The sequence below is a fragment of the Choloepus didactylus genome, chromosome 1 (assembly GCF_015220235.1).
Source record: "Choloepus didactylus isolate mChoDid1 chromosome 1, mChoDid1.pri, whole genome shotgun sequence".
Taxonomy (NCBI): Eukaryota; Metazoa; Chordata; class Mammalia; order Pilosa; family Megalonychidae; genus Choloepus; species Choloepus didactylus.
Genome location: NC_051307.1, coordinates 176,378,516 through 176,390,567, shown reverse-complemented (window position 1 = coordinate 176,390,567; position 12,052 = coordinate 176,378,516). Strand labels below are relative to the sequence as shown.

General features: G+C 42.9%; 2 protein-coding genes across 7 annotated transcripts in view; one reads left to right on the top strand and one right to left on the bottom strand.

Moving 5' to 3' along the window:
* Positions 1–1,013: 1,013 nt before the first annotated feature.
* Positions 1,014–3,423, bottom strand: LOC119541716 (translation initiation factor IF-2-like). The gene is made up of 2 exons (XM_037845889.1): positions 2,758–3,423; positions 1,014–1,784 (listed from the first exon to the last, which is right to left on the bottom strand). The coding sequence occupies exons 1-2, from the start codon at positions 3,260–3,262 to the stop codon at positions 1,726–1,728; spliced, it is 564 nt and encodes a 187-aa protein (XP_037701817.1). The 5' UTR covers positions 3,263–3,423; the 3' UTR covers positions 1,014–1,725.
* Positions 2,575–12,052, top strand: part of THRB (thyroid hormone receptor beta) — a 431,077-nt gene continuing 421,599 nt past the window's right edge. For 2 of the 6 annotated variants that reach the window (XM_037845810.1, XM_037845847.1), the window contains exon 1: positions 3,464–3,532. The gene's annotated coding sequence lies outside the window, so the exon portion shown is untranslated. Of the gene's footprint in view, positions 2,668–2,895; positions 3,425–3,463; positions 3,533–12,052 lie in introns of those variants that run through there. The other 4 variants (XM_037845829.1, XM_037845840.1, XM_037845820.1 and 1 more) reach the window with 4 other exon arrangements.

Genomic DNA, 12,052 nt, shown 5'->3' with positions numbered 1-12,052 from the left:
ACAGCCAACTTGGGAAGTAGTTATTGAATGAATGAAAGAATGCTAGTGGTTCCTGTCCCCAGAATGGTATTTCCTCCAGTCCCAACACTTCTTGGTAAAATCGGGCTCATCCTTGATGGACTGGTTAAAGTGCCACCTCCAATGAAATCTTCCCTGACTTTTCCCTCTGCTCTCATCGCCATCTCTAACTCCCTGACCTCTAGTCCCTTACCATATATTAAATTTCTTTGACAGTGAGCAAATTCTAACTTTAATTTTACTTCTCTGATTATATTCTGGTAACAATGAGAGCAAAGGAGAGTGGGGACTTGGGTGAAGCAAGCAAGAACTTCACCTCTGGTGCAAAATTTAAGGGAATGTCAAAACCTCAGTCATCAAGAGACAAAATATTTTAATGCAATATTTTTAAATAAAAATTAATGCAAAAATTATCCACGATGAACAAAATATCAAAATTTTAAATAAAGACAAGATCCAATCCAGTACTTGCCCAACTGGCCTCACTCACTTCAGCCTAAATCCAGCCCTGTCAAAACCCATGTTTTATTCTTCTTACCCCAGTAGTCGTTGACTGCATGAATGAATATATCAATGAACTGCTGCCTTGAACTGAGTCACAAGGCTGAAATTTAGAGATGCCGATAATGAGGACAGCTTTGGAGGGATATGAGCACAGATCATCAAAACAATCTTAATGCTCTCTCTCAGGTCAGCTGGATTGAGTCACAGGACCACATGCCCTCAAGTTTGTGTAATATTTTCTGCCTCACTCAGGTCCTCATGAAATTCTCCTCTAGGGTCTCTGTTAGTAAAAACAGAAATATAAATGCCATGTTCTACTTGGAATCCTTCTTAACAGTCCTGCAACCTGTAAGACTGTCCTCAAAGGCCAACTCAAGTGGGATCCTAGAACTTCATGTTGTTTTAATAACACTGTATTAAAGTTGCTCTTTCCCATTGTTTTATAATATTGTTATAATCAGAATAGCACACATTGTTTGAATAATGTCATGTTATTTATTTAATGCTTTAATTTGCTCTTTGTTTCAGAGGTTTCCAGGCAAAAGGAGATCAGAAAGACAAAGCCATTTGAACAAAGGGAAGCAACAATGTTTATTATACTTCATTCTCTGTATGTTTCCTTCGTAAAGAATTTAGCTCCAAGTTATACTAAGGAAGAGAAAAAGTAAAAAGTTCCAGCAGGCTTTAGGACGTAATGACCCATCTTTGTATGGAAGATTTGCATACCCTGCAACCCCCCAGCTCCGTGTGCCCTTATTACAAAGTTGTTCACGCGGGTCCGTGACCCCTGCGTAGACAGCCTGCTGTGGCCTACCGGGACAGTTTTTCCTCAATGACAAGCTTTTTCACCCAGTTAGCCGCCAGGGGGCCGCATGTTTGGAACAAGTGGTGCCGACTCCACAGCTTTTCTCCAAATCAACCAAAACATCCCGGGGCAGCTTTGGAGCAAAGCCCGGGAACTTCACTGCAAAAGAGAACTCTCCTGCTTCAGAAACCTACGAGTCCTACGGTACAGTCTTGTTATGAGTGAAGAATAAAGCACGGATTTATCACCAAGGACAAAGTGGAAATGGGGTTTGTGAAGTCTGAGGGGAAAAGCCCCTCCCTCTCACCAGGAAGTCGTGGAGTCGCTACTTTCTCTCTTTGGGGCGCGCGGAAACACTGTGCAGCCAATAGCTTCCAAACTCTTGGCGTTGGTAGGTGTTAATGCTGTAGGTAGGGGTGGTGGCTTCTCACCTCTTTCCTCCGGACACAGAAGAAGCCTGTTTAAAACGTACATGTCACCTGCTGGAATTCCAGAAAACTCTCTAATAAATAATTTATACATTGTCCAGACAGTTAAGGATATAAAGTGTTACAACTCTATTACATTGTGTGTTCTACAAATAAATGTATATATTAATAATGAAATCGGAATTATTTTAATATTGTCCGTAAGAAAATAATTGTTCTCTGTGTCAAAGTAGTTTTGTTGCAACTTTAGCTTCATGCCAACCACATTTTAGCTTTTTGGGCACTTGGAAATTTTCCAAATATCCTTCTAGCCCAGATCGCAGTTGTCCGCATCTTTATTTTTCTTCCAGACTAAACTCTTGGTCTTCAGGACTTGACATGGGGGGCATTTCAGAAATCTTACATTTGCCTGGGGCAGGACTCTTCAAGAACATGAATCATTTTTGTCTTCCGGGTTTTATTTGTACATTTCCACTGCAAAGACAAATTAATTGTGGCCCTGTTTGGAATCTGTGGAGCGTCTCAACATTGCACACACCTCTCCAGATACGCATAACGGGGGGAGGGTGTCCCTCTTAAGGGCAAACCAGGTATTTCCCCTTCTTCCATTCCCAGGATGAGGGTAGTGGCAATGGTGGAGGCAGGGGTTGTAAGAGAACTGCCAGACGGCGGGCCGACTGAAGGCCCCAAGAGGAGTCACAGCGCCTTGTCTGCCCGACAGGCGCCACAAGTGGTTTGGAAGCAGGAGGAGCGCGGCGGCTTGGGCCGCGCGGGACTGGCCCAGGACGGAAGGGGCAGTGCTCTGTGGAGTCACCCCTTTCCGCCCTGCCTGCCACTCGCCCCCCATCCCTTCCTCTTCTCCAACTAGAGGAATGACGCCCAAACTCCAGACCCCGTGCGCCACGCAGCCCGGTGGGTGGACGCGCGACCACAGAGCCCACGACTACGTTGCCACCCCTGAGAGGGCATGCCCGGTGCTGGGAAGAGGGGAGGCGCCCGCACCTGGGGAGGCAGGTGTGGAGGCGGCTGTCCCGGCGGTGGGGGTATACCAAGAAAGCGGGGTAGGGGTCGGCAAGCCTGGGGTGGGACGCGTTGGAGCGCGGGCCCAGAGGCAGGCAGAAACGGCGGGTGCGGGACGAGGTGGGCCGGCCAGGCAGCTCCGGGCGGCGGCGGGGCGTGCAGCCGGGAGGCCATTTCCTCGCTGCGCCCCTGGTGGAGCCGGGTTTGCTTGCTCTTGGCAGCCGCCGCCGCCGCCGCGCGAATCGGACCTCCGGGAGGCCGGAGGGGAAATCAGGTCACCGGTTCGCAGATGCGGCGCTGAGCGGGCGCCCTGGTCCGGAGTAAGACAGCGCCCGGGAAGTGGCATGGGGCGGGCCGGTCGCGCGGGGAGGCGGGGACTCCGGCACCCGGGCCATACTCGGTTCCTACGCCAATAAAAGTGGAGTGGCCGGGGAGGGCCGGCGGGGCCCTGGCTGCGGCCGCCTCTCTTCCACCAAGGAGTTGACATTTTGCAAGACTAGCGCGACGCCCCGTCGCCTGCGCTCCCCGGGACCCCGCCGCCGGGAGAAGGGGGCGGAGGAGGGTGGAGACTGCGGGGCTTGGCCAAGGAAGGCGCACATCCTCGGGCGGGCGGCCGTGACGCGGCGGGGATTAACTTTACATGAATAATGTGAGTGCGCTTGGAAAGGAGACCTTCTGCTCCCCCTGCTCGGGGCAAGCGCCTGCAGGCTGCCTTCCCCCGGCAGCGGCGCTCAACCCAGCCGGCTCGAGGGCACTGGTAATTTGGCGAGAGGACCGCGTGGAGGGCGGAGGAAGGAGGGGACGACAGTTCCAAGTGTCCAGAAGGGTGGGCGGATAGGTGGCGGGGGTGTCGCAGGAACCTGGAGGGGTGCCGGCGGCGAAGCTTAGTGCGCGTGGGCGGCCGGCCGGCCGTGGGAGGTGGGTATCAACAGCCTTATTACCTGCCTCCGCGGGGTTTCTGTGCCCCGAGTCTGGCAAGGGGTGCCCTCTCGTGCCCGGGCGCCGCTGCAGCAGTCAGGGAGCCACAGCGTGGGCAGTGGTGGAGCAGGGTGGCTGGGGCTCCCCACCAATCGCATCGGCTCTTTTCCCCAAACCCCAAGCCAGCTGTTGACAGGCTCCTTGTGAAATGGAGTTTGGCATCCTCAGCGCCGAACCCAGTGGAAGTTTCCATGATGAGGAAGTTGTGTGACACAGGGGTTCGGAAAAGGTTGGCAGGCGCAGGGTGGGGGGTGGGGGGAGAGGTTTAAAAGGACTGTGGGTCCCTCATTCCCGTTTTTTACTCCCGCCCCGGAACTCTGGGGTTTGGAAAGGAGAATTATCCTGAATATTGGCGTGCACTATTGCCAGTGCCTGGCGACTGGGCTTCTCCCCGCCTCCTCAGGGAATCTGTGGCGATTTCTCTAGCCTCCTGAGTCGCGCTCCTTTGCTTTGCTTCTCTTGACGCAGCATCCTCTTCTGAGGCGCCTTGAGTTGATTCTTATATCAGGAGTTGTGCTAGCTGTGCGTCCCCCACCCCTCGTGGAAGGACTAATTTGGGGTAGTTTTCATTCCTAGTGGATTTCGTCTGTCTTAGCTACCACTGACATTTTGGAGGAGGATTTCCCAATGACCACTGTAGGATTATTATTAGTGCTAATTCTTAAACCTCCTGATTTAAGTGGGGGGTGGGGGCGGGAATGGGGTGAGGTTTTTTTTGTTGTCTGTTTGTTTAATTTATTGGAAGTTAAATGTATGATTTTCTCCAAATGGGAATTTTTCGAGGAAGGTCTAGAAACAACAATTTATAAGATGGATCACATGGGAAAAGAGTTTACCTGAACAGCCAACTTCAGACACTCCATCCTCCGTTCTCCACGCATATTTAGAATCTGTGAAGATTCAAACACTATACCTGATTAGTAAATGCATTTGAAATGAATTCTCCCTCAGAGTGTATTATTGGTTTTAGGTGTTACGGAGATTCAGTTTTAAAAACCTGTTTCCAAGTAAGCATTCCTTGGCAGAGCATTAGCATCAGAGCTCGGCAGTTATTATAACAATAAATGTATTAGGTAATATAGACTTGTTGGGCAATATTTTTACATTATTTGCCCTTGTTTTAGTTTAGTATACTTATTAATATAGTAATAACATATAGTTTATGCTGCATTTCAAAGGAATAAAAATTTCATTTTAGTCAAAATGGTCCATGATTCATCCTGCAAATTCATAGTGACTGATCTGCTCCTTTATTCACTTTTGCTTACCTCTCTTATTATTCTCAAACAAGACAGGGGCCAGGAAACATTAACAGAAATGGTGTTTCAATGACAAGTATTTTGAACTGTGGATGTTTTTAGGTTAATGTTATGCCAATTGGCTAAGTGTTTCCATTGATTCTAACAGAAACTCAGTAGTAAGTGATTTGTTTGGAATATTATATGTGAAGGCATTGGTGAATAAACAGCTATTTATTAATTGTGAATGTTAAACAAACTGTTAGAATTGTATTTTAAATGAATTTCAAAGGTTTATTATATATCGGAAGTGGGACCATCTGCTAGTAAATACAATTTGGTTTTATTTTATAGTGAGTGAGAGTAAATGATCTTGAATATAGCCACAGAACTATTTTATATGAAGCAGTTTGCTGGCATTATAGTGCAAAGAGATCATTTTATTGACACTGGAATATTGTTATATATGGTAACCTACATTATAAGTATAATAAATATTTCATTTCTCCCCTTTTGCTTCTTTGTAGTAAATTCATCTACAATTAGAGATGAATTAATATGAGTTGCTTTTTTTAATCCAGCATATTTCGGGAAAGGCGATTTCTTAAAACCATCATTAGAGCAGAGAAAGTTGTGGATCCATTGCCTTCCTAAGGGATTTTGCAGTTGTTTGAAGCATGGGGTGTATGGAGCCACAAATGTGATTGCACATTATTTTTTTAGTAAGCTCATCTTTTTTAATGGAAGTCAAAGAAGGTACTCATGGTATCTTAGTTCCTTCTCAATCTATTGTAAGATTGTGTCACCTTCTTAGAAAACCCTTCCTTGACCACACAAGCAATAGCATCACCCATTCTCTCTCAGAACAGTCACAGTTTTTTTTTTCCTTCCTCTTTTTCGTAGCTTGTTATAGTTGGAGTCTGAATTGTTCATTTCAGTTGTATATCATGCCTAGAACGTGGACTCCATGAGAGCAGAAACCTTGTCTGCTCACTCACTTTTGAGTATCTAGTGTCTAGAATAGTACTTGACACTGAGTAGCTACTGGATAAATATTTGTTGAGTAAATGAATAGTTGTGCCCAAACATTGTGTTCCCCAAAATACCTGTCCAAGTCCTCTAACTGGGTGTCAGATAGGCATGCGAAGAGTTCTGCCAGTGTGTGTGTCTGCCATATATATACATGGTACTTTGTTTATTTTTATCTTTTTGTTTTGTTTTTTGAGACAAAAGCTGCCCCCCACTCCCCATTCTATATAATGACAGTGCGGAGAGGGTTTTTTTTTTGTCCTCTTGGGGGCATTTGCCTTGAGTAACTGGAAATCCTCAGCAACATAGTTTGTTTTACAAGTTACCTTGATTCCCTAAAGACACTGACCTTCAACTCCGTGGGTTCCGGTAGAATTTTTATGAGTTCCAGAGGCTTTGTCAGTGCTAAGAGTGAAATTCCAGGGCACAGACATCACAGGGTGATAGCAATGCCTTCTCACTCAGCAGGTTCTGATAGTGCCTCTGGCCCTGGCAACCCTGTGGATCAAGGATGGTGTGGTATAGCTGGGGCTCCAAAAGTGGCTATGGGAGGAAGGTCTAAATGAGACCTTCAAGATCTAATACAAGATATGCAATAGCCCTCTGTAGTACACTTGGAAATGACTTGGTATTTACCTTATGTTGTAAGTTCAGTCAACCTACCTCTCCCCTTTTGCACTTCCATAAACGGATTTGAAAAGAGATGATTGTGGGGTATTGCATTAGCTGAGTTTTCAAGTGACCAGGGTGAGAAATATCTAGGGGATCACCTTCAAATTAGTTATTCATGGAAAATCTTGCTAATTGGGAGAATAAGGAAATTACATTTGATGACTATAGTAAATATTTTTTGTTTCTAGAGTATGGACTTTCAAAAACATATCTGAGTAAATGCATAGTAAATATCCCACAAAACAATGAGACTGATAGAAATAGGAAGGGAACAGAATGCTATAGAGGAAGCAAATAAGCTAAAATCCTAAGTGCTTACTGCTTTTAAGTATTTTAGTTCTGAGTGTCTTAGCAGCCAAGTTAATAGAAAAAAGGGGGCCTCGAGATATCAGGTATGCATTGAAGTTGCAAGGATTGTAAGGATAGATCAGATAACATTTACAGTGCTTACTAAGACACCTGGATATTCTCAATGTTTTTATTATAATAAAATTTTCCTAGGATTAAATTGAGATATAAATTCTGTAGATTCTCATCTGAAATATCAAATCACGTAACATACAGTATTTGAACATCAACTCTACAGAAAATGAAGTAACGTTCTTCATATGGCCATGTCTTTTACCAACCCTGGAGGGGGAAAAATGCAGAAGGCATAATGATGAAAAGTAATCTGGTGTGAGTTTCTTTGGGGACCTGAGCTACCATGGTCTAGCCATGGAGATTCTGGTGATTACTCCCAATAAAGAAATAGGGCTCAGAATAACTTAAGGAAGTAAATGCTTAATATGTTCTTTAGACTAACTCTCAAATATCCACTGTTTCAGCTAGCTTTTGACTAGAGCAATCTGAGAGGCCAGGGCAGCCAGGAACTTGAAAACCACCCTTTGGCCACTGACTTCTCTGAACAGGCAGCCTTGATGCTTCGTGCTTTCTGCTTTTATGCCTCTTATCATGCTGCAGGGCTGTTTGTTTCCATTTCTGTCTTCCCTCCTAAACCGTGATGAAGGGCTGTGGGTTTCTTCATCTTTGAATCCCCAGCCCCCTGAGTACCTAACAAAGGGCTTGGCACATTGTCACACAAAAAACGCTTGTTGGATGAATGACTGGGAGGGGAACAAAGGGTGGTGGCTCTCTGATGTTGCTATTAAGTGTCATCTTCTGACTTTATTTCACCCAAATTGAATGTTTGCTGCCCGGATTTCATCATATGTCCATATTTGTTTTGCTAGGAGGGCTTACTCTAGTTTGCAAGCTTGTTGAGTAGTAGATGGCAGTTTAACTCCTTGATTCATTTAAAGACATTCTGATTCCTTTATTTTATTGCCCATTTCTGCTATGAATATTTCTATAACTACTGTGTGCTTGGCCCTGCTGGTCATTTTGCTGCCCAACATGCAGCCCAATTGTCTATGAGACAATATACATATATTAAGAAAAAGGGATTCCGAAATGGTTTCCATGATGATGGGACCAATATGCCCATTGGGGTTCCTCATACCAGATGAAATAAAGTTACTTTCTTTCTTTATTCCTTTTGTGGTTTCTGTAGCCCATGTATATTAGTGTAAATTTCAATGTGATTGACCCAGGATTCTCTTGGTATCCAACTAGTGTGGGGCTGAATATTTGTAGGCCAGTGACTTTCTGATTAATAATGTTTACCTTGCACTTTAAATTCCCAAACTTGCTAGTCAATTATGGCATTTAAGTGAGTGGGGGAAAAAGTTTCCAAATCACTGAGTCACAAGTAACGTATTTCCGAATCTTCCTGTCAGGAATCTAGCCAGTGTTCAATGCTAATATTGTTCGGTCCATACTGTCCTAATTTTAAGGGACTTTGGAGACTTTATGTACTGGCAGCTCTTCTTGTGCAGTACTATTTTTATTGAGTGAGAAACTGAGCTCCACTGTGAGCTTAAGGATCTTTTCCAAATAGCAAGTCAGTAGAGCCTAGAATTAGGACCCAGGAGCCTTGACTCTCTGTCTGGGAGAACATATTTTAGCCTTTTCATCCTGACATTCAGACATTCTAAGGAGCTTTTCCGTGGGAGATGTTTCTATTGGATGTGAATGTCCTTGATAATAGTAATTATCTCTCCTGCCTTAGATGCACTTAATTTCTACATTATGTGGTTCTGCCCTTAACAAGCCAGGATACCTGCATTTGAGGCTCTCATCAGATAATATAACCTTGAACTGTATGCTGGACAATGCTCATCAAAAATGAAATGATATTTATGGAGAAGTGTTTGGATGATAGGAAACTGGAAGACAAATTCACGATCCAACTTCTCACTATGAAGGAGCTTTTGGCCTTCATACCTGAGCTCTATTTTATCTTCCTGTCTGAATGTCTCATTCTAATTTTTATTTTCTCTAATCCTGCTTTTTAAAAACTGTTCATATTTTATTCTTCATTGTATAAAAACTCGGAAAGTATTGATCTGAACAAAGTTACTCATTAGATTTCTCGGCTCTGAAAGAGGGTCATCAGGAATTGTGGCTTCTCTTCTATTATCAGTAATTTAAGAATTTATTCAGAAAGTCATGGATAATAAGCTGATGGAAGCAAAAACAGACAAAGAAATGAAAATTGACAGCAGGTGTATCTTCTTTATTTGGCAAATACATTTACTTGACATCTAAGGAGTATTTGTGATGAGGAAAGCTTAGAAGATAGTCATGATTTTTGTGGCATAATGTATGATCATGTCTATTGAGCATTCTGAGTTTTGTGACAAATGTTGTTCAATGGTTCTGAAGATGGTGCAGATATACGTCCCTCTCCCTTTATTATGTGTTTCTCTGTGGTCTCTGTTTTCCCGGTTTCAGCACATATCTGCACAGAATAGGTGATCAAAGAAAACATGATGGCTGATGATAATGATCATGGCTTTCCTGGGGCTTGGTCATCTTTTTCACATTTCTCTCCCACATGCATAAAAGTCTCACCAAACTGCATGTCTGTACGTGCAGAATCTGCCTCTGTGACAGGTTTGTGTCATGTTCTCATATGGAGTGAAAAGGCAGAGACAAGCTATGGTTCCCATGCCCAGATTCCAAATGACAGTGAGAAATGCCGCAGTATTGCTGATGTCTCAAACCACAAATCCAGTCATCATTTTTAGTGTATCTGAGTCCCTTCTCTGTACACCTGGATATGTTGGCAAATCCTCAACTTATTTTACAGGTATTTATTTTACCCTATGGTCAATTATGTTTGGAAAAATCCTGAGTTTGGCAACTTAATGCAAGAGTTTTCAGAGACTACTTTTATGCTAGTATACATTTTGAATCTCCAAGAAGGGGAATAGCAGATAGTGTAACTTCATTTAACCACCATATTCTTTGATTTTTTGTGTGTGGAAAATCTTGAGTGGCTAAAGTTCAATGAATGTAGTTGTGAGAAACAGTGGTTTAAATTATCACACCTAAAAAAAAATCAAACTCACTTGTTTTCACCTCTTGCTATATTTCAAAATAAGAGATAACTCAGAGGAGCAGAATATAGCCCTAAAGGGGATCCTTTTTGCCTTTTCACAAAGATTCTAGCAGTTTTTATACAACAGTGGTAATATTGCTGTTAAAGTGTTTTGAGATGATGTAAAAAAAATCCATGCTACATTTCTTTTACTTTAAAAGTATAATCATAAAATATATCCTTCCTTACGTTTATTTCTCATGTTTAAATATATTAACTACATAAGCCAGAAACTGATTAATTTCTGCCATTTGTGTTTTTGTTTACTTTATGGATTTTGCCTAAGCTTTACTGTAATGTCTGCTCCACTTCCAGAATCTGAAGATTTAGAATAATGTATCTGTTTCTGAATTGTAGCTACAACAGGAGGAAGTATAAGGTGTATTCATTTGTATTATTTTACTTTTAATTAAAAAAATGGAATTGGGGGCCGTTTCACAGAAAATCTTTGTAAAAGCACCTTAAGTTATGGCCTGTATGGATGATGATCATATCAATTTATCCCGTACTATGGTAGTTTTAAGGGATTTGTAAAATGTCTTGTCCTCTGGAAACCCTGTGAAAAATAAAAAATCCTAGGCGTTTGGCTTACTAATTCGATCTCATGCTGTATAAGTTTATAAACAAAGTATTGCTCCAAAATGCACTCTGCATGCATTAATTTACTGTGAATTAAGAATGTGTTCAGATTTATTTTTATTGAAGTTGACACAAAAGCCCAGCCTTTCAATAGGTTACCTTATTTATTTTTTTCTTCTGGAATATGTCCATCCATCCATTCATCTATCTAGTCATCACATTTGCGTTGGACATCTGGTTGGTGCCAGGGGCTATGCTAGGTGACAACATACCATGGCGAACACTTCAAAGTCCTTGCTATAGAGATAATCAGAGTCTCCTGGGGAATCCAAAAGAGATATTTAGGATAAAGCAGTGTTTCTTTATCTCAGCACTCTTGACATTTTAGGCTGGATAGTTCTTTGCTGTGGGGAGCTATCCCGTGCAGGGTGGGATGTTTAGCAGCATCGCTGGTCTCTACCCACTCAAGCCCAATAGTAATCACCCTCTCCCCTGCATTGTGACAAACAGAAGTGTCTCCAGATATTGCCAAATGTTCTTGGGAGGCAAAATTTCCCTCATTGAGAACCACTGGTTGTAGAGGTTAAGAACTAGGGCTTTGGAGTGGGGATGTGTGGATTCATATTCTGACTTCACCCGGATTTGTTGCATGTGCTCAGTTTCCTCATCTGTAACATGTGAATATTAATTGAAATAGTGTAGTGTTTGGCCCACAGTTGTGTGCTCCTAAATGTTAGCTATTAGGAGTGATGATAGTAGTATTAATACTTCAATGGGCAATTACAATATTGATAAGTTCTGTGATGGAGTAAGCACAAGGTACAGTGGAAACACAGAGTGGGAGTGGGAGACTTCTAGCCAGAAAGGATACCATATGCAAAGGTATTGAGTCAGGGGAAGAGTATAAAGAGTTTTGGGGAACTTCAAGGAGCCCCATCTGACTGATGTTCTAAGGAACAATAAATGAGACTGTTGGAGCAGGTAGGGACCTGATGGTGAAGATTTTTTCTGGTCATAGTAAGGAAGACGGACATTATCTTGAGAGCATGAAGATGCTGAAGAATGCTCAGCAAGATCAAATTTTTATTTTAGAAGAGTTATCTTGAGATTGGTTTTGAGTTGGGGAGAGACTGAAAGTGATGGAACTCTTAGAATAATCTCCTGAGAAACAATGGTGGCTGGAACTGAGGCAGTTACATCTTCCTGTCTTTGGGAACAGAGTTCACCAAGATGTGGCAATTTTTTTCTAATTCCAATAATGAATATTCTTAGCAAGCTAAGGTTATGTTTGGGGGAA

What these genes read in the sequence shown, in the direction of transcription:
- LOC119541716 (XM_037845889.1), bottom strand. Translation starts at nt 3,262, where the DNA reads ATGTCAACTCCTTGGTGGAAGAGAGGCGGCCGCAGCCAGGGCCCCGCC. An exon ending in CTCCACACCTGCCTCCCCAG is followed by an intron (nt 1,785 to 2,757) that starts GTGCGGGCGCCT and finishes CGTTTTAAACAG; the next exon opens with GCTTCTTCTGTGTCCGGAGG.